General features: G+C 35.7%; 3 protein-coding genes across 3 annotated transcripts; 2 read left to right on the top strand and 1 right to left on the bottom strand.

Moving 5' to 3' along the window:
- Positions 1 to 1,960: 1,960 nt before the first annotated feature.
- Positions 1,961 to 5,200, bottom strand: tppp2 (tubulin polymerization-promoting protein family member 2). The gene is made up of 4 exons (XM_038286475.1): positions 5,051 to 5,200; positions 3,473 to 3,664; positions 2,955 to 3,108; positions 1,961 to 2,242 (listed from the first exon to the last, which is right to left on the bottom strand). The coding sequence occupies exons 2-4, from the start codon at positions 3,661 to 3,663 to the stop codon at positions 2,051 to 2,053; spliced, it is 537 nt and encodes a 178-aa protein (XP_038142403.1). The 5' UTR covers position 3,664; positions 5,051 to 5,200; the 3' UTR covers positions 1,961 to 2,050.
- Positions 5,201 to 12,504: 7,304 nt separating this feature from the next.
- On the top strand, positions 12,505 to 20,156 carry ftr84 (finTRIM family, member 84). The gene is made up of 7 exons (XM_038286468.1): positions 12,505 to 13,254; positions 15,666 to 15,761; positions 15,891 to 16,124; positions 16,924 to 17,080; positions 17,175 to 17,231; positions 17,327 to 17,380; positions 18,976 to 20,156. Exons 1-7 carry the CDS (start codon positions 12,676 to 12,678, stop codon positions 19,518 to 19,520), a joined length of 1,722 nt encoding a protein of 573 aa, XP_038142396.1. The 5' UTR covers positions 12,505 to 12,675; the 3' UTR covers positions 19,521 to 20,156.
- Positions 20,157 to 22,313: 2,157 nt separating this feature from the next.
- Positions 22,314 to 26,204, top strand: LOC119784420 (deleted in malignant brain tumors 1 protein-like). Its single transcript, XM_038286465.1, has 6 exons — positions 22,314 to 22,443; positions 22,546 to 22,578; positions 22,666 to 22,977; positions 23,225 to 23,536; positions 25,603 to 25,740; positions 25,837 to 26,204. The coding sequence occupies exons 1-6, from the start codon at positions 22,395 to 22,397 to the stop codon at positions 26,034 to 26,036; spliced, it is 1,044 nt and encodes a 347-aa protein (XP_038142393.1). The 5' UTR covers positions 22,314 to 22,394; the 3' UTR covers positions 26,037 to 26,204.
- Positions 26,205 to 26,639: the final 435 nt, after the last annotated feature.

Raw genomic sequence — 26,639 nt, 5'->3', positions numbered from 1 at the left:
TAGGGGGTCCACGCTCCATCTCGCCATTAGTTTGGGGGTCCTTGGTCTGGAAAACGTTGAAGACATCAGGTTTAAAGGCATGAAATTAAACTAATAACAGAACCAGAAGTAACAGAGCAGTAGGTACGAGAGTTTAACATTCACAAAAAAGGCCTAAATATATTAACTGTTTGACAAAATAGGAATTTACTCTCTAATAATTGTCGAAACAACATAGAATATCTTTATATAGAAAGTGCCATTAGATTAGGCTGAGGGCTACTTCATGAGTACTAAGCCATAGGAAGGGCTACCAATGAACTGGAGGAGTCGTCTTCACCTAAACTCTATACATACAGTAGTAAACACATTTTTTATTTTGTTATTTAATTTCTTAAATTCTTATTTTGAAATAAATGCCTAAATACTCTATATGATTAATATGATTAAATACTGTAAGAAAAAAAAAAGAAAAAAGAAGAGCCATTGTTGGGATCCAGAGGTCTGCCCACCAGAGGGTGATGTAGATCCCTTTCTGAGGGGTTGTGCTGTCGGTTGGGATCCAGAGGTCTGCCCACCAGAGGGTGCCGTGGATCCTCTCCTGAGAGCTGGTGCACATTTGAAGCAGCTGATCTCCATCTGCTCATTAAGCTCTCCTTACTTAAGCTGAAAGGACAGCTTCCCTCTGGGCCGGATTGTTGTTCCCTGTTGTGGTTAGCAAGCCTGAGCCATCCTGCCTGTTCTGACTCCGTGAACCTGTACCTGAACCTAACCTGCTTTGTCTCCTCCGCTCCCCAGGAGGAACCCTGTCTGGTTTTTCCAATAAACAATTGGACTTTTAACCTGCCTCTCTGTGTCTGTGAGTTCTGCGTTTGGGCTAGAAATCCTGCCTCATCATGACACCACGAAATAAAATAAAATGTCAATTTAGCCCACTGGTGTGCTGTTCTGTTGTCATAAGGGGTTGAGGGCCATCCGTGTGGTCCTTGAGAGCCCCTTGATACCTGTGAGCATCGCCTTGGTCACCCCTGCATTAGATCTTTATTTACGCATGAACTATGTGAGGTATTTTCAAAAGCTATTGTTTATTACCCTACCAGAGCCACATTTTTATTATGGTATTATTTCAACCACTAGATGGGGCAAGAGTTAGTGAAATGCCTTCCAGTAAATTGGTTATCCTATGGTAGCAGTCATTGCTGATCTTTCCAATAAAATATCTAATGTCTTATTTGAAGGGTATCTTGAAATTACCATTGTGAAACATGGATGCCTGATTTACGCCTGTTACATCAGTGCTACACAAATGTAAGGATTTAGAAACATACTCCCAACATTCTGACAAAAAAAACATAACGGACACTTTAAAACTATGCTTTAGTGTCTCTATGCCCCATTACACCAAAACTGTACACTGAAATTAAAAGTGTTAATCTTTTTGCTTCTGAAAAACGTATTATTTTTGTAAATGCAGCACTAACACAATGATGTTTAAAGTAGAAAAGAACAAATTATGATTAGAAACCAAGTTTTGATCTGTAAGGTTTAATGTTATTTTTTCTTGTTGACTGTTTTTGCATGTGTCTACATTATGAAAGAGATTACAATTTATAAATATTTTATTCATAAAAATAAGCATAACACAAAAAATAAGCATAGCAAATAAGATTGACACCCAGTAGTGCATGAAGGCAAAACCACTAATGCATTATTTATTGAATCCAATATATAACCGCACTACATATCAAAGCTTTTACAATATTGGTTGTAACCACACCTAAGCACAGTTAACATACACTCAAATCATAAGTTAGAAACTAAGCAGTCTATCTTTGGTTCCATTAAAATAATAGATTCTACATTATTAAATTATTATTAGAACATGCATATATATATATATATATATATATATATATATATATATATATATATATATATATATATATATATATATATATATATATATACACTATATGTTGTCATTTAAGCAATATCTTCATTTTATATTGTTTTTAATACATGCCAGTGGATTGGTTTTGTAAAATTTCTTTTTACTTTTTTTTTTTTTATCTTATGGATTTTTAACTTTTTCATCATAGGTACCACTACCCTTATAAGCTCCCACATATCCACTGGTGTCTGGAATGTTCTCACGCCCAGCCTTTCCTTTTCCTTTCCCTGAGTCGTCAAACCGCTCCTTGTGTGAGCCAGTGTACTTGGTTGTGTCTGTCAGACGGTCCACAGCTGCTGCCTTGGCAACTTTCTAAAAGCAGTAAATGTAGAAACATCTGAAATAAGTCTAAAATAGTAAGCAGGGTAAGTCACAGTTTATTGATCTCAGAAATTAAAAGGAATACACAAAGAAACGCACCATTCAGTATTAACTTGTGCAAAACAAGAAAGCAACAGGATTTATTAAGGGAGCAATGATGAGAATAAAACTTTAATTTAGTCGATAAGAGAAACAACACTGGAAAAAATCTAAATCTAGATAAGCCATTTTTTCTTAAAATAAGTAGAATCATTCTTGAATTGAGGAGGTAAGTGAGACACTTTACCAATGAAACTAGATAATTTACATTTGAAATAGAAAAATATTGCATTGTCTTATTTTAAGTGCTTATTATCTAATTATCTTATTTTAGGAGTAAAAATACTAAGTAAATTGGAAAATCACTTTACCTACCTACTCAATTCAAGGGTCAATATACTTAATTTAAGAAATGTTGACTTATTTCTAGATTGTTTCTGCACTGTACACGTTTCTGATGTCTTAATATTAAGCTTGAATGGCATAATTTATGTTAATAAATACCCCCCTCCCCTAACAGACACATAAGCACACACAAGCAGTAGGCTTTTTAATTAAAAATAAGAATATAACTGTACTGAGCCAGTTAAAAAGCTACTCCATAAAAAGGCAGAAATTATACTTGGAGTCCATGAATGTTGGACAGTTGAGGCCAAATACTTACAGTGACTCCAGCATTGGCAGGTTCCTTCCCTGCAATGAGACCATAGAGCTGCTGAACTGCCTCCTCTTTGCTCTTGCCTTTGAAACGCTTCGAAGCCAGCTCAGTCAGGGCCTCGTTAAACTGCTCAAACGTGATGACGCGAGCGGACTTTGCCCTACAGAAACACACAGTGTTGCCAGTTGTTTTCTAAAGAAAGTGACAGAATTAGACATGTCATATCGCACTCCAGTGAGGATATAATGTAAATATCAATCTATAAGGAGATGCATGTTGGTTTTATCAAAAGTGTAGTTAGGAAAGTTCTGTAATAAAGATGGCTTTTAAATATGACCAACTAGGCAATAGTGGGTTTTGACAGGATAGACTCTTAATTATAATTAATATGATTTACTTAAATATACTCAATACTAGTTCAAATAAGCAATCACCAAACATGAAACCAACTTTGCTGCTCTTTGTTATTGGGACATTTTGCTGATTCTAGATGTAAAGATAAATTATCCTGGCTTCAGTCTTACTTGACTTTGCTGAAAACTATATCAACATCCGTGGTGGTGACGTTCTTGCCGTCTATAATGTGACAGTCTTTGCACATCTTTACAAAGTTCTTTCCATTCATCTCCTTTCCAGTGGCTTTGGTGTCTCCATGTACTGCAAACTTCTGGAAAGAGGTCTCCACCTCTGCCATAGATACTGTGCCCTCGGCCATGCTATGACAGAGAAAAGATGCATTTTTACTACTCAAAAAATATTCTACGCAATAAATTGTTGTTAAAATGTCAAGCTCATCTTATCATGTCAATATGCCTGTGCAAATTCTTGCCAATCTGCTCATGTCAGTGACATAATTACATTCTCTGAACCCTTTAACAGACTTTTTTAATGGAAAAGTGGCTTTGGAGAACAGAATAACAAATAAAGTTATATAAAATTACCTAGGTCATTTCATCACATGCCACATGAAAATGCAATTATAGAAAAATGTGGAAACTGTACTTTACATGTGGAGAAATTTTACTTAAGGTTTTCTCACCCGTTTCAAAAGTTGATTTTCTCATAATTATTTACAAAGAATCTGTGATTTTTTTCCCCACAACTTTCACCTAACCCTTACATTTTATTACCAGATATAACATGAAAACACAAAAATCACATCTTGGTCAGTCTCACATCTTTACAGTTGATCTAGTACTTAGACTTTAAAGAAACTGATTTTAGAAATTACAATAAAGATGGCAGAGAATTTAAACTTATCTAAAATCACCACTATTCCATATGCAAAAAGTGAGTTTTAAATGTGAAATAATACAAAAGAAAGTCGCTTTATGATCTTTAAATTTAAATTATATCATTTCAAATCTCTTAGCTAATTGGTTCAGTGCTTGCCAGAAAATGACAGCCTTAATGGCCGCCTTCATTTTCTCCTTCCATTTACACAGACACACACTTAGATACTTATACACACCCATAACATCCGTCATTATGTCAGTCTTACTGCAGCTGCACTCAAGCCAATTTAATTTAATCAAGTCAGTTTCCAAATGGCCCATCCTCCCCCAATGATTAAACAACACTGTTCCGCCTTTTTTTTTTTTTTTTTTCCTTCTCTGTTACCGTTTTGTCTGCTTTTCCAGTAAATAGTATAATGCCTGCTAAAAATAAAAATACTTGGATAAAACCATGATGCCGAAGTGAAACAAAAAGTGGATGGTTCGTCTATTGTGTCTCATCAGTCAATTAATTTGGATCAACAGTAAAGCATATTTTCATACCTGCAGTAAATATATTAAACTAAAATCATGCACCTAGTGCTATCTTTTTTGTGAAGTATTTAGGTGAACAAAATACCATGAATACCAAAACCATGCTTAACACTCCTTATATATATACCATTGTGGTGATACTCCTGCTTGTTCTTTAAACTACTAACATAACAGATAATAAACACCCACAATAGATACAAATCTAGAGTTTTGTGTTATTATGCATACCGTACTATAGCCTCCAAAGCTAGTTCTGAGTTTTTAAAATTATTTATATTATGTTTGCATTATATTGCTACAAGGACCTCTGCTGTAATAGCGGATAAAACGTACCTGCTGTCGTAAACGTGGAGATGCTATGTAAATATTTAGCTGCTTCCCCTCTCCTTTGCTTTGTCCTCTGGTTCTCCTCCTTCCTGTCACGCCCAGATTTTTTTTAGAGTGATGAGGCATACAGAGATGCAAGGGGAGAGAGGCTGAGAGGGGCTGGGATGGGAGGAGGGAGAAAGTACCAACCAGCACAGCCAATGACATCATCGGTGCTCACTCCCTCTAGTGTCTGTTTAGTCTCTGTATCTTCCTGTCTCATTGAGAAGACTCACTTTGACAGAAGGATTTTAATCCATCGCAGAGAGCAACAGACAAGATATTAATACTGAAGCTATATGTATCCTTCATTTGCCCGTGAGACAACAATTATGTAGTTGTAATTCAAAGTAATTTATTGAATCTTCAGATGTACAAGCTCCTGTACACTAACCTAAGTAAAACTGCCAAAGAGATTGACTGAAAACTCCTTCCAGCTCTAGTTGGCACTAATACATGCATTTGTTACTTTTAGGATGGACTAATGCAGTTTGTCAGTGCCAGGAAGTTCAAACAATGCAGTTAAACGCTTTAACCTTATCTAAAACATGCAGTATGAGTTCTGGTGTTGGAATAAAAAGAGAGATCAGATTTCACTTTTTTAGCTTATCTTTACTGGCTGTCTGTAAATGTGGAATATGATTTAAAATTATCCCTCTAAAAATACAGTGCAAATACATTTAATGATACATTTCATGCTTTTAAATCATTCATTTCCCTATTTAACTCATTCAAAAGGGGTCCATATAAAGTGTAAATTGCAATGCTTTGTTCTTTTGGTCTTGAGTTATTTATTCAGTGGTTAAAGTGGCTCCCTGTATCTCAGAAATAGAGCTTAAGATACTTATATTAGTCTATAAATAACTGAATGGCTCAGGACCAAGATACATTACAGACTTCTTTTCAGTATATCAACCGCCCAGACGTCTCAGAACTCCTACCCTTAACACGAAGAAGCAGTTTTTAGTTCCCAAGCTCCACTAATCTTAAAGAAGGAAAAGTGTGAAAGTAGAGTATTTTTTACATTGTACATTTCTTTGTTTTCTGTTTTTTTTGCCTACTTGCCTAGAGTTTCTGTTGTTTCTACATCCAGAAGGATTTAATTCTGAGAATGATTTAATGCAATCTGCTGTTTTTCCTAAGAAAGATATATCTTTAAACAATCTGAATAATAAACTTATCCTGAGTCCATAAGTTGGTAAAAATCATAATGTACGTCTGTCTGGATCATTAGAATTCCCTTATAAATTGCCTTGAGACAAGGGGCAGTTCTGGACAGGGGCCAACAGGGGCCAATGCCCCTGTAGAACTGGTCCCTTCCCTTATACGGAATATAAAATATTTTAGCAAACGATAACTGCTTGGTTATCTAGAGACATATTTTACCTATAAGTTGTATTTTAACAATGATGTAAATCCTAAGCTGTCGCATTTTTTGCTTCAGCCTTTTTTTTAAATAGGATCACAGTTTTCATGTGCTATTTCTAGGACCTCAAGGGCCAAAAGTTAGCCTTTGTTTCTGTGCTCAGTTATTTGTTTCCTGCTATTGTTCAATTGTTCTGTGCCACTGTAGATACCAGTTCTGTTTGAGTGCTTCAATTTAAATTTTGAAGAAGTACTAAGCTGAAACCGTATATCCAAAAAGTTTGACATTATTTTCTTTATTTATGGTTGGCTACATAAATTCCATTAAGATTGTCTCAATTCCCAAATTCCTCTATATATTTCAAAACTTCCCAATTTTTCTTCTGTTTGTCTGCAATCTTTAAGGAAGTAGATTCCATTAATGTTCATTTTGTTGGAAACAAGATCCCCAGGATATCAAAGGTGTATTTACATTTGCCTCAATCAAAGGGGCAGTTTGGGTCTGACACTATTATTGGGCAGCAAATATTAGGGCTGTAATATTTTGGCACCAGGCTGCTTTGTGGCTTAAAATGGAGACCAATTCTATAAACTTCTCCTCTTTTCCAGTCATTTTATTTTCCAAGCTTGACAAACCTGGCTAAACTAGAACACTCAGCCTTGTGGTAAAACCCTCTGTTAGAATCCTGAAAGAGTTCAGAAAGATTTTGGCAGCGCCAGACACCTCAGTAAAGACACCCATCTCTTTTAATTATGCCTTTCTTCCGTCATGGACGATGTTTTTTACTGTGTCTGGACAGAAGGGCATGTTGTCAAATAGTAATCTTAATACTAAAAAAAATAATAGCTTAATCAACAATCAGCAAAAAAAATATGACTTGCCTTATACAGCCTCCTTCAGATATTTTCAGATTAGATATTATATTCAATCTACAACTAGGCACATTGATCATCTTTCCAGCTGAACGGGAGATCAATTAAGTTTTATATGGTCCTCTTGATTCCAGGGGCTTAATCTCTGAAATCATAAATCTCTTGATGATTGCTTCTCTGTGATCATTGTGAAGGTCAGGGACATCTGAAGCCAGGATATGGGTGCAGAATTGACAGGGTCTATGTAGGGAAAAGTATGTTGAAAATTCCTGTTTTGTTAAAAGTAGATACCAAGGATTGCACTTAGTTTACATTATTCTAAAATCTGCCCTGTTTCTTACCTATTTTGAGGTATAACATCAGATGGCACATTGTCTCATACTTGTCCTGTTCCTCACTGACAAATCTCTGATGCAAAATCTGAATGCAACTCCAGGGCCTATAAAAGGCCTCTCCATCCCTATGCAGGAGTAGCCATTTTTGGCACGTTATGGACAATGAAAGATCTCCCTGAATTGCTATACGACCTCTGGAGGTGGAAATGGTTGCAGCCAAAAAGCGTATTCTCAAAGAATGGAATTGCCAACTGCTCCCTGCTTCCAGATGTGAATCGTTGACATACTGTGATCTTTAAGGGATCACTCTATCAATCGATCTGACATTTCATCACTGCTTAGAAACCATTCCATGCCTTAACTTATGGAGGTTGAGGTTATCTGACTTGTTGGCGTTTTGGCCCAAATACACGATCACTTCCCATTTTGTCTCCCATTGAGCATTGTATTTGTCTAAATGACCATTTACTGTCCTCAGTCTATTTTAACCGTTTGGCTGTTAATGCATTTGTGAAGATTTTGAATGAAATTAATTAAAGAAAGATAAATATGAATATATAATACAGCATGTAATTGTCTGTGTTATGTAGCTATTCCTTACAGAAAGTCACTCAACTAATGAATAGTCAAGTTAGTAAAGCATTGCCTTAATATTAGGGATCCTGCTTTTAAACGAGGCTGCTGTAGCTCTTTTTTAGGCTATTCCATCCTGATTAAATAGGTCCCCATTAACCTTTGATATGCCTTGATAACTTCAAAGGCATGCTAATTTTCACCATAAATCATATTCCTTTCAAATTTAGTCCAGACACCTTTGAACCACTCAGCCATAGTTTAGAAATATGTTCAACAAAAATTTCTCGCAAAGTTATATATTTTATTTTTGTTTTTCTTTCAATCATTCTTTGTAATTATTTGCTTTATTTAATTTGTGTCTATGCAGAATGATTTCCCTCTTTGTTGCCCATTTTACTGGAAGGTTTACAACACAGCTGTCACTTTCCAGTCCTCTACAACTCTTGCTCTCTTGCTTTCTCTCCCAGCTGGTGTATTAACAAGAGGTTCCTTGTTCTGGATAAGATGAGAGGGGCCCTTCATAGAACAAAGAGCGAAGACAACAGAAAGCTGGCACTTAATGAGAAATTTAAAATCAACCTTTCAGCCTAAATGTATCAATAATAAATATATGCAAACAAGCAGCTTCAGAGTGAAGAAAAAATTCATGAAATTGTCATGATCTAGGAAATCTACCGTAAGTTAAATCACAACACCAACAAGTTGGGAGACATGTTTAAAATATTCCTTTTAATGAGGAAAAAACAAAAGGCTCTTAGAGGGAAACTGAGAATGAGGAGACTTTATAAGATCCCGAGGGAGGACATCAGGTCAGCGGTCATACTGAGTGGCGTGCTGCTGGCCGATGATGGAGTGATGGCAGAGCATTGGAGGGTGGTTTCTTGGCAAGGAGCTTGGCAGCTCTGAGTACTTCTGGTGGCTTGAAAACATAACGGTGAGGAGTTGTGGATGAAATGAAAAAAATGTTGCATCCAGACTTCGATAGGAAAAAAGAAGAGCTAGGAGTCCAGTCCAAAACCATGGAGGAATTCTGCAATGAATAGGAGAAGAGTGTGAGTTACAAAGCCAAAGCTAGGAATGCTTTCTAGAGAGCTGAGCAATAATATACAGCTGCTTTCCACAGAAAACATGCTCTCTATTAAGCCTACCGCCTTAGTGGCAGCAGGTTTAGCAAATTATGCATTCAGGTAGGAGCAGCACAGAACACAACACAAACACACAGCCAGAAAGTCAGACCCCCGAGTCGGGGTTCAGGAGGTGAACTGTGGGCCACAGTCTGAGACAATCTCAGTGGGAATGCTGCTGAGTGGAAAGACATGGGCAAATAGGAGTTTAGCACTTTCTGAGGAAGACAGAAGTTTAGAGAGAGCTATGAGATGACAGGTCTTGGACAATCTATCAATGATGCTTAAGATAACCATTTTATTATTAGAGATGGGAAGACCTGAAATAAACTCCAATAGATTGTGGGACCAGGGCTGACTAGGAATGGCAGATGAGGCAGTGCTGACAGAGCATTGGAGGGGGGGCAGGATTTCCAGGCAAGGAGCTTGGCAGTTCTGATACACTTGGTAAATTACTGTTGGATCCGGAGTTCTACTGAAAGAAAGAAGAGCTAGTAGTGCAGTCCAAAACCAGGGTGGAGTTCTGCAAGGAAGAGGAGAAAATGGTGAGTTACAAGACAAAAACTAGGGATGCTTTCCAGAGGTGTTTCTAACCCTGTTTAACACTCACAGATCAATAATATACTGGTGCTTTCCTCAGGGAAGACTCTCTATTAAACTTTCTTCCAGATGAGCTCCAGGAGTTGCCAATTACCTGTTCAGGTAGGAACTTTACACAAACCAACCTACACACACAGACCTAAAGTAACAGAGCTAACAGAAATGTTTATGCTTACAACTCAAGAATGAACAAAGCCTTTCTTTGAAGGTAACCCAAGCATAATTTATCTGACCTTATAAAATAAAAATTCACTGAATATTAAACATCCTGTGCATGTTTAAACTGACCATCATAGTCTTGAACTTAATCTCTTAGATGCAGAAGTATGTATGTGCTGTATGTATGTATTTCACCGGCAAAACATTAAAGAAAAAAAACATTATAGTGCAGAGCATGTCACTTATTTCTTAAGTGCAAAAAAGGAGGTAGCAGAAGACGATGGAAGGCTATGAAACATAATGACGGATTATGCAAGTAAATATATGTTTAATACTACATACAGTTTGCTTGAAGGTTTACATACTTTCCCATTAAAGACAATTATACATTTAAACTAGCAATTCAAATAACACTGTTAAAAGTAATGACAAATAAAAATGTACTAATTAATAATTGAGTAAAAAAAATTACTTTGAATTTAAATTTGAAAACATATTCTAAAAAAAAACAGTCCCAGATAATTTCAAAAGCCCAGCTTATGAACAGTGCACCAAGATACGTGTCATCAGGTGCAGAAGTCTGACTTAACATTTCCTCTTTGTTTTACCGGCAGCTGTTTTTTTATTTCGTTAATGGAACGTTATGTAAACTTTCAAGCACAACTGTACTTTGAGAATGTGCAAGGTATAGTCACGCATACTATTATAGCTTGGGTATTAACAACTGCTTTTACATCCATGCAGCCATCTTTATTTCAACATTAGTCAATACAGTAGGTAACTGTGTAAAAGTGGCATTGCGGCTTTGGATGTTCCTTTTTTTATTTCCTTAATTTCAGAGGACATTCTGAGGAGACTCAAATGAAAAACTTTTTTTGTTTGTTTATCCCTGGTTGCTTATGTAATCTAGATTATTTTCACCTTCTTAGGATCCACACCGATACCTAAGATGACCCGCATTGTGTGTGCTTTGTCCACAAGACAAACACGATATATTGTTTTGGAATCAGGAACCACCATGAGAATCAGTCACATGGAAAGCTCAAGGTTGTGAAGGGCTTTTGGTTCTAACTATTACACCCAGTGAATAGGTCACTTCATTACTATGAATATTATTGGTTTTATCTCACAGGTGGTCTTCTCTGCATAGCACCTTACACAATTATTAACACTCCCAATTGATAGGAAGGTACATCACTGTTAAGTGGTAGAAAAAAAAGATGATTTTCAAACTCAAAGCCAAAATCTGAAAAGTGTGGAATAGTTTTGTACTTAGTTCCCTTAATCTCTTGCACCTGGTAAAAGCCTGTGCAGCCAACTATCAAAAGACATCAAAGTAGCAGATAGAGTCAACCAAAGAGTACTGTATTCTTTTTGTAAATGCAATTGTTCAATCCATAATCAGATAATAAAAGCCAAAAGCCATGTGTTTACTTTTGAGGCCTAGGCAGGAAAATGTGTTTACTGGAAACTTTAAAGCCAATGAAAACATCTAAAAATTAGTTTGTCTATCTTAAAATTGATGTGGAAAAATCTAAATAGAAAATATAACATCTAGAAGAAGGGTTGTTTAAGATCACAATACTAGGTTGAACTTTAAAAAAGGATTTATTGGGGTGTCTGCAATGGTTAATTCAGGGCATATTTCACATGTTCGGACTGAAACCAAACTGAAACCAAATGTTCACAACCCATCTTCATGCAGTCTTACCTTTGAAAAGAACAACTGATGAAAGTTAAAACCTCTAGAGTTGCAGATCTTGTCGAGACATAGCACAAAAGATAACGTAATTGCAGGAATACTCTCTAGCCTGTTGTGTTTTGTTTGTACTTTGAAAAAAATGCATAAATCATAAACACAAATTATTTTCCTATAGTGTTCAATAACTGCTACTTTTTGCTGCCCTATTATCCAAAAGCCAGACTAAACGCAGTGAATTGTGAACTTCTTAGATGACTGAGTTTACAAAAATTTGTGGTCTGCACTGCAGAGTATTGTTATTACCAACAAATTACTCTGTCTCGCACTGATTAAAAAAGTCCAGTCTATAAAAAATTATATTGAGAGACTATCCAAATACAGAAACAATTCTGAAAACCATTTCATGAATATCTTTTGCCCTTTTTAAATTCTAGCCATAATATTCTATATCATTGTTATGTCTGAGCATTAATATCTACATGAAAAATGTGGTAAAAGATGGTTTTACTTTGCTGAATATTTGACCTTACTTTGTGAGATAAGATGATATTCAGGTTTGAAAGCAAATTCCACCAAGGATGCAGACGTCAGGACTTTCAATCAGGAAATAAAAAACAAGCTCTGTGAGAACGGATCAGTTTTCTGTTTGTGGTATAAACAAAGCCTAACCTTTAAATGTCAGCAGAAACAGTCCAGTGATCTTACTGAAGGAATGGTGGTATAATAGGTTCCTACAAAGTAACTGATGTCCTTTTTCCAACTGGGGGAATTTGAGCAGTGGACTGTTACCTTACAGACTGACAAGGTCCTATTTGGATTCTAATCAAATTATTCGATAGGATACTTTGGTTGAAGAACATGGCTGATTCTGCTTTTCCATTACCACCAGACTCCTTTTGTCCACTATGTGCTGATGGACTAAGAGATCCAGTCACCATTCCTTGTGGTGACACTTACTGCCTGGAGTGTATCAAGATCTACTGGGATCAGTTCGATCATATGGGTGTGTACAGCTGTCCTCAATGCCGTGCAACTTTCACGCCACGACCTGTCCTGAGACGCAATGTGCCAGACGTTCAGCACGAACATGAGCCCCGCCAGCAGCTTCCAGAGCTGACTCCCTTTCCTTACATGCACCGTGAATCCTACTGCGACTTTTGCGTTGGCCGCCGCAACAGGGCCGTCAAGTCATGCCTCATGTGTCTGGCCTACTACTGCGAAACTCATGTCAAGCCTCATTATGAATCCTCTACATTCAAGAGGCACAAACTGGTGGATGAGACGGGTCACCTTGACAGGAAGATCTGCCCCCAGCATGAGAAAGGCCTGGAGCTGTTCTGTCGGTCCGACCAGATGTGCATCTGTGTGCTGTGTACTGTCAGGGAGCACCGCAGCCACAACATTGCCTCAGCAGAAGAAGAGCGTATTGATAAACAAGTAAGTTCTAGCAATGTTGTTTGACTAGTACCTTTTAGTGTGATGCATTAGCATCTCTAAATTAGATTTAGCCAACATGATCAAACAATTGAAGTCTTTTTGGTGCCTGTTATGAGGATGCATCTGTAGAGGAGATCAATCTATGGTGAAGCAATGAAAAAAACTGTATTTACCATTTAAAATAAAGGATGACATACACTGTTGTTTGCCCTTTTCAGGCCATTTCGCCAGTCATTCAAAAATGTTTTCGATCGGGCCAAGTATCTGCCTCATCATACATCCTGCGTTGTATATTTTACGTGGTAACGAGGGCACATTAGCCTCTCAAAACCACCTCCCGATCAGGAATTGTAAGGTTGGGACAAAAATCAAACACCTCTGAGATTCAGTCAGCCCTCGTGAGGTGTTCATGAGCTAATCCTGCTGTTAATGCAGAGCTATTAGTGACTACAATATGATTTAGCAAACGATTTAACAAACGATTTAACAAACTTGCACAAACTTGCGCAGACTGCACATGTGCAAACAAGGGCATTCTTCTTCAACAGGTCTGATTTGTGGTTTTTGGATGTACAGTGTGAGCAGTTAGATCCCATCAGAGCATCGGGCCGTACAGTGTAAGATCATACATCATGAGTTCTGAACTTTTAAACCCTGCGATTTCATCGTATAGTTTGAGCTGTGACTAAGTACAAAGTTTGAAAATATTGTGTAGTCTATGCCCAGCCTAACTGTTATTAACAGTTATAAAAATGTGATAACATCTAGAGAATGGTTCTTTTTTTTTAAATGCTTTCTACTAAAGATGGTAACGGAGAATAATGACAAAGGGATACAGAAGTTAAGACTATTCTTCATCTAGTATTACACTCTGTTTTTCATCTTATTGTATTTTTACGTCATAACTAGACATATGGCTCCTTGTTAGAAAAAGCGTCTAAACAATTTGCAAATAATTTATTGATGTTCAGACTTGATTTTATAGATTTGTTGAAAATGTACCCGTTTTTTATGTCTTAAATTGAATTTGAGAATTTTTGTAGACAACTGAATATACTCTCCTTTAGGCAATTTTGATTTGAACAACAGAAAAGCCTCAAAGCTGAGTCAAACACAGACTCTTGTCTATTGTCCCTCTACAGAATCAAATCAAGTTGTTATTAACTTTGGTTTTTGCTTTTGGCATATTTGCATTGTATACAGAATTTACTTTAACATTCTTACGTTTTCTGTTTTATTTTAGATTTAGATGTAAGCTTAGCTCGGATGACTTTTAGACCATACAATTTAACTAGGTCTAAACTCGGACAAATCAAAATCTAATCCAATCCTTTAATTTATATAGGGCTTATTCACAACACCTTATATCTCAAGGCACTTTAAAGAGTAAATTAAATCAACTTTTATAGATAGATTGGTTAGGATTGATTTAGATAATTTAATTATGAATAAATAATTAATAATTAAATAATTTAGAAGATAATTTCTTATATTTTATCATTATATGTATATTTTTTTTAAACAAAAAATGTTAGAACTGTAAATATACAGTCATATGTTTATATTACTGTTTATATATATATATATATATATATATATATATATATATATATATATATATATATATATATATATATATATATATATATATATATATATATATATATATATATATATATATATTACTATTTTTCAAGGCTGTACTTAAAGAAAAAAAAAGAAATTGTCCAGAGAGCTGTTCTAAACTAAATTACTTTTTGTTTTACACTTGTGTAAAGAAAATGACATATAAATCTCTCTAAGAAGTTTTCTGTCTAAGAGGTGAGGAATATGGATCCAAATAGGTTTAGGATTGCTTTAAGGCCTCAATAAAATATGTTTGTTTGTTAAGTTTTGTAACTGTAAAGATAAAGCTATTAATATGTTATTGGTTAGATCAGTACAGAGGTGGGTTTGATGCTACTTATAAAGCTGCTAAAAACTCTTAAAAGTAAAAGGTTTGCAAAGGTTGTGCTGTTGAAAATGAGGGATTAATGGGCCTGCACCATACCGGAAATAAATTGCGATGCGGTTTTAGTCCATATGTTTAAACAAAGTAAAGCTCTTACTCTTTCAGCAGTTAGATTATTGAAAAAGTTGGCTTAAGATGAAAATGTTTGGGTTTTGTCACTGTTGTGCCGTTGTTGGTTCCCTGCATTAGAATTACGCAGAGGGCAAGGAATAAAAAAGCTTTTAAGTAAAAACGACTTAAATTTAACTTAAATAATTGTATATATATATATATATAATTTTTTTTTTGCTGCCCAAAATTAAAATTAAAATTGAACTTTTTAAATATAAAAACTTTAAAAGTTTGTAAAAGTTTTTGGAGTGATGTAAAACAACTTGCTGATGTGATTATTTTGTTTCAGAAAGTTCTGGTGGTCACCCAGTCCGAAGTGCAGCGCATCATTTCCGAGCGGATGAAAGAACTACAGGACCTCAAGCACAATGTGGATGTTCTAAAAGTAATGAGACATTATAATATTTTTGATAATAATACACCAAGCATACTTTTCTTTTCACCACTTTACACGGGATTACGGAATGTCTTTACAGTACCTTGCAGGAAATAAAATTTGTGATTTTCTTTTCAGAATTCTGCTCAGCGTGCACAGACGGAAAGTGATAAAACCTTCCATGAAATGCTGCAGGCAGTCGAGCGTTGGAAATCTGAAATCAATCAGATGATAATGGCCAACATGCAGTCAGCCATGAATCAGGCTGAAGGCTATGTTGAGCGTCTTGAACAGGAGATTATGGAGCTGCAGCGCCGAGATGCTGAGCTACGACAGATCCTGGAAACAGAAGACAACATTCATTTTTTGCAGGTTTCAGTTGATCATTCATATCTGTTTGATGGTGTATCTCATAGAGCTTTGGTTCCACACCCTTGTCCTCCTCAGGGACCCCTGCCCTGCATGTTTTAGATATGTCTCTGATATCTCTCTGTGTCAAGGACTCTTCTTCTCATAATCTAATCTTTTCTGGAGTGATGCAACTAGGAAACACCTAAAACATGCTGGACAGCGGTCCTAGGAACAGGGTTGGGAAGCACTCTCATAGAATACTCCTAAAAACTATATAATCAAATCAAGTCTTCTTTTATGCTGAGTTCCATTACACTTGTACTGTAACTGGAAAGTTGGAATGAAGAAACCGCTGAAAGTTTTTTTTATATCAGTTCTATGCTTCACCTTTTGTTATTATTTGTACATAACCACTGATGTCACTGTTACAACATTTAAATGTAACACAGAGTAGCAAATATTGTGAATGTGGAAGTTAATTATGGTCCTGTTGCCCGGATTTTGCAACTTGTAATTTCAATATCTGTGGATGTTTAGGTCTAAATTTTCTACTCCTAGGACAGAAATGCCTACTTCCAAATAGAAATGTAATGTAGCACTAGGCCACTGTAAGAAAATACTGTATTTAGTCTTTAGGATTTAAAAAATTAAAATACTGATGCTAAACAGTCCAAAGTTTACTTTCCATTTTCATATTGGCTACATTTCAGTGTACAAAGTTATTTAGGGGTTAAAACTGGGTCTTGAAGAACGAGGTTACCATTAACTGCATTTGAGTTTTATTTCAGAGGTCTTGATGGAATTCTTTCTCGATGTACAGAATTTTCCAACCCTATGCGTCCCTCCCGAGGCCATGGTACCTAAGGTCCTGATCAATCCTCAGTTCTCCTTTGGAGAAATAAGCAGAACAGCAATAGAGATGAAAGAAAATCTGGATGACATCTGTAAAAAGGAACTGAGCAAGATCTCCAAGACAGGTACGATTCTACAAAGAATATGGCTGAAAAATCAGATAACTTACAGTACATAAACTCATGTGACAGGTCAAACTAATGTAAACATTCTTCACAGTCAGTGAAACACCTGTGTACATACTTTTGCCAAGAAATGGGGAAAAGCGTTTGAAAGGTAAGGCTTAAGAAACTCAGCAATATTTGCCAATTTATGAACAAAAACGTTACTGGTCAAATAAAAGTTTTTTTATTTATTTTTTTTACAAACAGTTCCTTCCAAGGTTGATTTTCAGGAGCCAAAATCCAGATCACACTTCTTGAGATGTAAGTAGGGGGTCTTCATGATTCGGTCCGAACAACTGAGATGACAATGCAAAGCTAAGACAAACCTCAATTACAAAAATAAACACTTCAGATTTGACTCGTGATTGTCAATTATTACACTAAGATCATTTTACTAAATGATTATTGTATGTTCTAAGTTACTTTGGAGTTTACAAATGCCTGATTGTTAAGGTAGTATCGATTACAGTACTTAAGGGTTCTCTATAATATTTTATACCAGTCAAAAAAACGCTGTTAGTGAATTCATTTTGATCAGCTTTTTCTAATGCACATTTTGAAGTATCATATTAGTAAAAATTGTTGCAAGCAATAAAATTTGTTCCCTAAAATTTGCAAGACATTACAAGTTTTATGCTCATTTGAGATGCATTTTGGCTTTTGTGAAAAATGATTGATGTGCAAAACGGGAAATGGAAACACTTTTTTTGGATCAGTGACAAACTTTTATACCACATCACTGATCAGCTGTTTCTGCTGTTCTCTTCGGCAAAAGTCCTATTATACGTGAAAACATGGTTGGAAGCAAAATAACAATTTCTGGGTGAGATTTTAACAGAAGAACATCTTGCTTGATAGCAATACATTGGTTAAAACTTGCTCCTGTTGCTGATCCTTGATCGGTGCTTGATTGCACCCTCTACTTCCTGTTTTATACAGCCGCACATGACGACGATGCATCACGACATCAACGTTGTGGTGCTTGGTTGATTCACATCAAACCAAATGGAAACATCTCACGTTCATCTCTCACATTCACATTTTTTTTATTTTAAAAGTTAGCTTAAAATTGAAATTTTAGTTGGATGGAAACAGGGCTAGTGGTTTAGAACATCTTGTTAATGTTTGTTAAAGACTTCCTAATGATAAGCAAAGAAAAGCTGCTTTAAATGAACGATGAGCAAAATACATTTAGGACATTTTATGTTCTCTCTGTTAAGCAAGAATCAATACACAAACTCTCTCGTGTCTATTTGTTCTTGAAAAAGCACTTCCTGTTTGATCTATAAAGAAACTTGACCACGGTGATTAGGTAATTCTTATTTAATTCTATAAGTTCTTTAAACAGGAAAACATTATTTTATTTTCACTGCTGTAGAAACAGTGCTTCTTGACCTTTAAAAAGGTTAGGACTAAACATTCTACATATCAAAATAAATGTGTAATGATTAAAGATAAAGCATAAAGTATATATTTATATATATATATAAGTATATTCATCCTTTGTCTTTAGTTGATAACTTCTGTTTAAGAAAATCTGTGTTTTAGGCTAAGAAGATATAAAAAATCTGATATGAGACTTTACATTTATTAGAAATTAGCTGCACTTAGACCAAAAAACTTGGGTTTTTACTTTGACCTGCTCTTTAAAGACCAAGGGTTTGGCTCGAGCTTTGGGGCAAAAGACATGAGGTTTGAATTCAACTTATAAAATAAGACTCGTGAACATCTCTGATACAAAATATTTTAGTGTCAATGAAAAGAACATCCATTTAAAACAATGCAATTATGTAATGTCAGTTGAAGATGTTATTGCAGATGAGCATGAAGAAATGTGCTGTTGATTTCTTTTTTAGATGCCTGCAAGCTTTCCTTGGATCCAAACACCGTCTACAAGGAACTTGTGTTGTCAGATGGGAATCAGAGAGTCACTCGAAAGAAAACAACCCAGTTTTATCCAGACCACCCAGAACGATTTGATGGCTTTTCCCAGGTGCTGTGCAAGGAGGCTCTTTCTGGTTTCAGGTTCTACTGGGAGGCAGAGTGGAATGGGGAGTTCTCCATAGGTGTGGCCTACAAGAGCATCAGTCGGAAGGGCAAGAATTCACACAGCCTTCTGGGCTATAATGACAAGTCATGGAGTCTTCTGTGCTCTGATTCAGGGTACTCAGCATGGCACAACAAAGCAGACAAAGATCTCCCCAGTGCTCCAAGGGCCACAAGAATAGGTGTGTACCTGGACTATGCAGGCAACACTTTGGCCTTCTATTCAATATCAAATTCAATGGAGCTCATCCACAGATTCAGAGCTCAGTTCAGTGAGCCTCTGTATGCTGGGTTTGGGGTTGGCTCCTCTGTTACACTTTGCCAGTTGAAGCAGAACTCTATGCCTTATACTTAAACAAAAATCAATTTTTAATTTTCCTGTACTAATCTTAATCTAATGATATTCAATACTGCTCCAAAAATTCATGATATGTAAAATATTATCTATCAGATTAAGAGATTTAGAATATAAACAATTTTATCAACCTTAATAGACACTTAAACCTTTTAACCAAAGTCAGTAATCTATTCAATATATATTAACTTTTTATTTAAACAGTAGAATAATTTTGCTACCTGCCAAATGTAAGTAGTAAGTAAAGTATACTCTTTTAAACCCTAAATGAAACAAGAATCAACTTATTTTACCTGCTGTTTATTATAGAAGAAATGCTGTACAGTGTAAATGAATGTAATTTTTATTTGTAGTTGTTTGATGTGGCTAGAAATGCAACAACAAAATAAAGGAGAATTATCTTAATAAATAAAATGGATTCAGTTCCTAACCTTTTACATTCAAAATGGGTTCAAGGTTAAAATCTATTTAGTCATATGATCCCAGTAAAATGCTTTGTCACTGCATCTCTATATATATTTCTTTGTATATTTTAACACTGCTCATTTTCATTTTAATCAGTATATTACTTCATCAGTGATAATGTTCAATGTGTGGATAAAATATCTACAGAAATCATTTATGAATTACATGTTTTTTGTTTATGAACTGTATTGAGAGATGATTGTCTATCTATCCTTGTACATTTAAATAAAAATATTAAAACTGAGATTACAAGGCCTTAATTGCTCATTAATTTCTTGTTGTTTTGTATCTCACAAATCAGAGCATGACTGTGTGATTTTATTAAATTTTTTACAGAGAGTTTCTTTGTCATTAAAGCCTTTTAGATTTATTCACTTGAAATAAAAACAAACCGGTTTGTTAGTAATTGATGTTAGTTTTACTTTTTACAACATATGAGAAACAAACCTGCATACATGGCCCAAAATGTGGCCAGTATCACATGTGATGAAAAGATGTAAGCATATAAGCAATATCAAGATAAAATACAGAACATATCTCTCTCAATGAAAAATTTACACCATTTAGGTTTTATTTATTGAGAATAAGCAGCGCACTATTTAGTTTTTCTGGACACAGCAAACTGGCAAACATTTCACTGTAATTACCTCATTTCAACAAATAGCTCTATTTGAATGGTACTTTTCTGTCAAGATATGAAGAAGAAACAGTGCCTCCTATAGTCACAGTATCAAACTATAGAAAATTAGTTGCCTGTCTTTAGATTTAGCTATGTTTTTATTTCTCAGAGCCAGATATTTGATGTTTTTAATAGTTTACAACTGAGATGAAAATGAATTGTGCACAATATCAAAAGGCATTTATTTGCTTTAATTGTTATTTTATTCAAAGATAATCTTTTAATACCCTCTTGGTAGATAACAATTGAGTTAGTTATGTTGAAATGGTCTTCTTCGATCAAAATCTTTGTTTTGAGCTCTCAGTTTAGCCTACCTATTAGTCTATGTTCCTACCCTCATCTATGGTCATGAAATCTGGATCAAGAACGAGATGCAAAAAAAAGTCAATTAGCCTCCTCCACAGAGTGGCCAGGTAATTCCTTAGGGCTAGGGTGAGGAGTTGGTTATCTGGGAGGATGTTGGAGTTTATCTACTTATCCTGAACATAGTGGGGAGTCAGCTGAGATGACGTACACCTGTTTCAGAAGTCCCCCAAACCCCAGGGATGTCCAAACTCCTGGCTCAGCTTTAACACAACTTTACTTGTATCAGATCTGCTGAGGAAGGGATCTAAAGAAAATATTAAAATTATAACTTTTAATGAAAGCTCAAAGGGGAACTTTTTTTTTTTTTTTACATTGGCCCCTTGATTTTACGTTATTACATCATGTTCTACTCACCCATATGAGTTTTGTGTTATTTGGAGCTGTTCTGAAGATATTCTGTTAGGTTATATCCAAGTAACGTCTTCCTATGGGCAAAGACTTGAAGGCACAAACTAAACTGTTCATAATTGATCATTTATGGTACGCCAGCATTAATAACATGTAGGCGAATCACAGACCCCCAGACATCCGCGGTTATATTTTTTATATTTATATCTTTTTAAAACAATGCGAATGTATGACGTCATCTGCGCGCCGTACTGGAGTTGTGACAGGAAGCCCGGGCCACAGGCGGCTACGCTCTACCCCTTCTATTCATTCAGCTAGCTAATCTGAATTGTTCAATTCCATTTCAAGAGTGAGATCATCTGTGGTAGCAGCACTAGACATCTTCCAGGCATGTGAGTAAAACTAGCAGAAGTTCAGCGGAAAGGATGAATGAACGGTAGCCAGCGGGCGCGGATGACGTCATACACATTCCGCTTTGTTTTTAAAGGATATAAATATAAAAAATATAACCGCGGATGTCTGGGGGACAGTGATTCGCCTACATGTTATGAATGCTGGCGTACTATAAAGAATATAGCATGAACAGTTTAGCTTGTGCCTTCAAGTCTTTGCCCATAGGAAGACGTCACTTGGATATAACCTAACAGAATATCTTCAGAACAGCTCCAAATGACACAAAACTCATATGGGTGAGTAGAACATGATGTAATAACGTAAAATCAAGGGCCTAATGTAAAAAAAAAAAAAACGGTGTTCCCTTTTAAAGTCTGCTTAGAGGTAACACATTTAAAGATTGGATTAAGCTTTTTTCATTTATTTCACCAAAAAAGTTAAGCTGGATTTGTATAAAATTGTTTTTTTGACCTTGGCAATAAAAAATAAAAAAAAAAAAAACGGAAATTAATAGAGGAAGTGTCTCAGTCATGAGAGGTAGAAAGAGTTTCTGTACACCAGTTTAAGTCCAGTTAGTTGATTGCTCTGATGAAGAGGACTGCACTGTGAAGCAATATACAGCTATGTGGAACAGACAGGAGGGGGACCTTAAGCTTTTCACTGGTTTTCTCTGTAAGATCATGTTTTTTGTATTCTCTATATTCTTTTCTTGAATTTCAAATTTATCATATTTTACAACACATTTTGTAAAATATAAAAGTTTTTCTCTTACAGTTTTGTTAGTCTTGATCTCATCTTCATATGAAGGTCAGTTTATTATTACTCTACCAGTCCAATAGAACCTCAAAGTGTACAAGAGCATTAACTTAAATATGTCAAATCATGTTTTTGAAGGTCAGATCAGGTTGACAGGTCCTGAATCAACTAAGTGCTCTGGAAGGGTTGAAGTCTACCATAACAATACTTGGGGTACGGTGTGTGGTGACGACTGGGACAACAATGATGCTGATGTGGCTTGTCGACAGCTCGGCTGTGGTAGAGCACTCAGTGCAACCCATGAAGCTAATTTTGGTCAAGGGCATGGACCAATCTGGCTTGATGATGTTGATTGCGCAGGAACTGAAAGTTCTCTAACAGACTGTAAACACGAAGGCTTTGGGCAGCATAACTGTGGCCACCATGAGGACGCTGGTGTCGTCTGTTCAGGTAAAGGAAGATGTTTTATAAAAAGCCTTTAAAATGCTAAAAATTTCAAACATTTTATTCACCATGTAAAAACAAAATTTTATATTTTACAAAAATTTAGTAAAATACAAAAAATTTTCTTTTACACTTTTGTCAGTCTTGATCTCATCTTCATGTGAATGTCCGTTTATTTTTACTCTACTATTCCAATAGAACTTCAAAGTGTTCAAGAGCATTAACATAAATATGTCAAATCATGTTTTTGAAGGTCAGATCAGGTTGACAGGTCCTGGATCAACTAAGTGCTCTGGAAGGGTTGAAGTCTACCATAACAATACCTGGGGTACGGTGTGTGGTGACGACTGGGACAACAATGATGCTGATGTGGCTTGTCGACAGCTCAGCTGTGGTAGAGCACTCAGTGCAACCCATGAAGCTAATTTTGGTCAAGGGCATGGACCAATCTGGCTTGATGATGTTGATTGCGCAGGAACTGAAAGTTCTCTAACAGACTGTAAACACAGAGGCTTTGGGCAGCATAACTGTGGCCACCATGAGGACGCTGGTGTCGTCTGTTCAGGTAAAGGAAGATGCTTTATAAAATCCTTTAAAATGCTAAAATGTTCAAACATATTATTCACCATGTAAACACAAAATTAAACTCAGCATGGGTATATCTACGGTGTATTCACTTGTATGTATGGTGAGTTCATTGATCAGAAAATTATGTATTTGACTAAATAGAATATTCCATGGATGTATTTACCAAAAAGAACGGAAAGCTCCAACGTTCCTGGGATAAAACCCATGATGGAATATAAAGGATTGGAAAGCCTGCTGGTCTTATAACAGTGAATTTGTCCAGTTATATATTTATATAATACTAGCTACAGATTGTAAACAGTTCATCACAACGATCTCTAAAATAAACATGTCTGAATTAGATGTTTGCCATCCTAGAGGTAAGTAACAATTAAAAGCACTATAAATTCAAACTATGACTAACAGTATCCCAAGAAGGTCTGAAATGGTGCAACAAAAAGATAAACAGCATGTTTTCTTTTTAACCATTATAATGAGGAAAAGACTGTATATTTAAGTTGGGAATTTCTTCTTAAAACAAAAAAACTAAAAACCAATTATTCACTTTTTCAAATTTTATTCTGAATTAGAAAAAAACATACATAGATGTATTTCTGCTCTAACTTTGTATTTCCTCTTTGAATTTCCCTAAACATAAGTTGCTGTGGTTTCTCATACCATCTGCTGCTATCTAATTTGTTGCTTCACCAAATTAGCTCAGAAGTTTCTGCCGAATCTCCCTCCTTTGCCCATAGATTAAATACTGTATAGTTCCCTTGGGTGTCTTGACAGGCTCTTTAAATCAAATATATTATTACTATTATTATCATCATGTTGAAATAATAATTTTGCCTTTGAAACATTGTAGAAAATTAAATAGTTCTCTTAGGTAATACAAAGTGACTTACATTTGATGACAAGACTAATGTGTTCTGCCTCAGCAGAACTGAATCTCCTTTCAGAGAATGCAACCTCATGCACACAGCTGTAGTTGCCTTGGTGCTCCAATTCAGCCACTTGGAAGTAAAAGTACGCTGAGCCGTTCACTGCTGGCCTGGTGTCTTTGATGTTGGAGCCAGAGAAGATGAGAGAGAAACTCCCCTGATGATATTCTGAGGTAGCAGAACAAGTAAAGGAAAACCAGTAACCCCTGGTATATGATGATAATAATGGTAATAATATATTTGATTTAAAGAACCTGTCAAGACACCCAAGGGAACTATACATATAAAGTAGGAAAAGGGAGAACTAGGCAAATAGTCAGAATATAATACAAATACATGGAAGAAAGCAAAACAAAAACAGATATAAAAAGAACACAAAGTACAGCAGTGTAAAAGATGGAGTGAATGATGTCAAAGTCATTCAACAGGGGTGAATGGGAATATTTGTTTATTATTTTGTAAAGGTTTGGTTATAACCCTTATTTCTTGACCTAATCCAAGGTATTGAACATAATTTCTTGAAGGTGTCCATTACTGGACTTTTTTGAGAGACTGACACCAATTTTGAGTAGATAAATAAATAAAAAATCGAAACCAACTTGGGCATATGGAAAGGCCATATCCTTCATGGAGCCTTCCCTATTGTTTGTAGACAATGGCTGTCATTTTGTTTGACAGTAGTCCCAGAGCCTGTTAAATCTATTAAACTTTCAGTCTACATGTTAATTAAATGGTTCTATTGAAGATATTCTTTTCTTGATTCTATGAGCCAGGAATAAGGTGGCATTAATTCCAAGCTCATCTTTCGAATTTGAATGAATCAGATCATCTTTTGAAAATGATATGTTTTGTTTACTCAGGTTATCACAGCCTGATTTACTGGATACTTAATATTTTAAATGATAACCTATTGACCTGTTTTGTTCGGTGGCCCCATGAAAATCCAGTGCCCTCATCCTGCCCATCCTGTTAAATTTTGTATAGAAATTTCACTGCTGTGTAGGATATGATTATCAATGTATTTCAGTGGGACAAACTGTAACAGAATTCTAGCTTTTAGGAGTTGGAACAAATGTTACAGGTTGTGAGCAATAAATTGCTTCATTATTGTCTTTTCTAGCATCATCTCTGCTGCTGGTGGTGTCCTCCATAGTCAGTGGAATCCTGCTGCTGATTCTGCTGGTCTTTATAACAGTCTGCCAGGCCTGTAGAAGGAAAGTTTGCACTAAACAACCAATAGCAGCTGACCAAAATCAAGGTCTGTATTCAGCAAGTGATACAGGTTATCGCATATTTGCTAAACCCATTGCTGTCCTGTTTTTTTTAATTCAAACATTATTACATTTTACTTTAGTGCCTGTCCAGCAGATCAGCATAGAAGACCATGAGAATGATTCCTACGACTATGAGAACATTGAAATGATACTCTCAACAAACAAACAAAAGATGGACAGAAATTCAACCAGTGATGATCGTGATTATGAGGAAGTTGACAGCACTGATGATGAGGAAAATGACTATGTGAATGTTTCTGCTAAATACAATATAGTTTAAATATATTTTGATAAATATACAACTCTCTTTCTTAGTCTGTTTCTACAATAGTATATAGCAATATTTACCGGCTCAAGAAAAATAGATAGGTTTAGCAATTCATTTACTAATTGTGTGTTTTGCTTTCCTCATATTGTTTATTATATTGTACTGTATTTGTATCTAAAATTGAACTGTGTGTTTTCAATATTGTGCTTTCTACTTGTTGTTTTGCAATCTTACATATGTATGAGTTGAAAACAAAGAACAAATCCAAATCTATATTTGATTCTTTTTTATTGACATTTACAATTGCAAACAACCACGTATGCATTTTCAATGACAGTTATCTTACCACACCGATAAGGACTAACTACTTTCAGTGCTGGCTTAGTTGTTGATCATTTCACTTACCAATTGAGCTGTTACAAACAGAAAGGGCCATTTAGAAATCTGATTTTCTGATTCTGACCTTTTTCTGCCCTGTGGATCCCAAGTTTGGCTTTGCCCCTGTCTGCTCTGTTAATCTGCTCTGTTCTGGACTGATTCCTGGATTCAACTGGCTCACCAAACTTGGACTGTTCTTCTGACCTCGGCTTGGATTCCCCCTCTGTACCTCATCGG

Source organism: Cyprinodon tularosa, unplaced genomic scaffold, assembly GCF_016077235.1.
Source record: "Cyprinodon tularosa strain WSP-4 unplaced genomic scaffold, ASM1607723v1 ctg226, whole genome shotgun sequence".
Classification (NCBI taxonomy): Eukaryota; Metazoa; Chordata; class Actinopteri; order Cyprinodontiformes; family Cyprinodontidae; genus Cyprinodon; species Cyprinodon tularosa.
The sequence above is the reverse complement of the archived record's forward strand: the minus strand, read 5'-3'. Positions and strand labels throughout refer to the sequence as shown.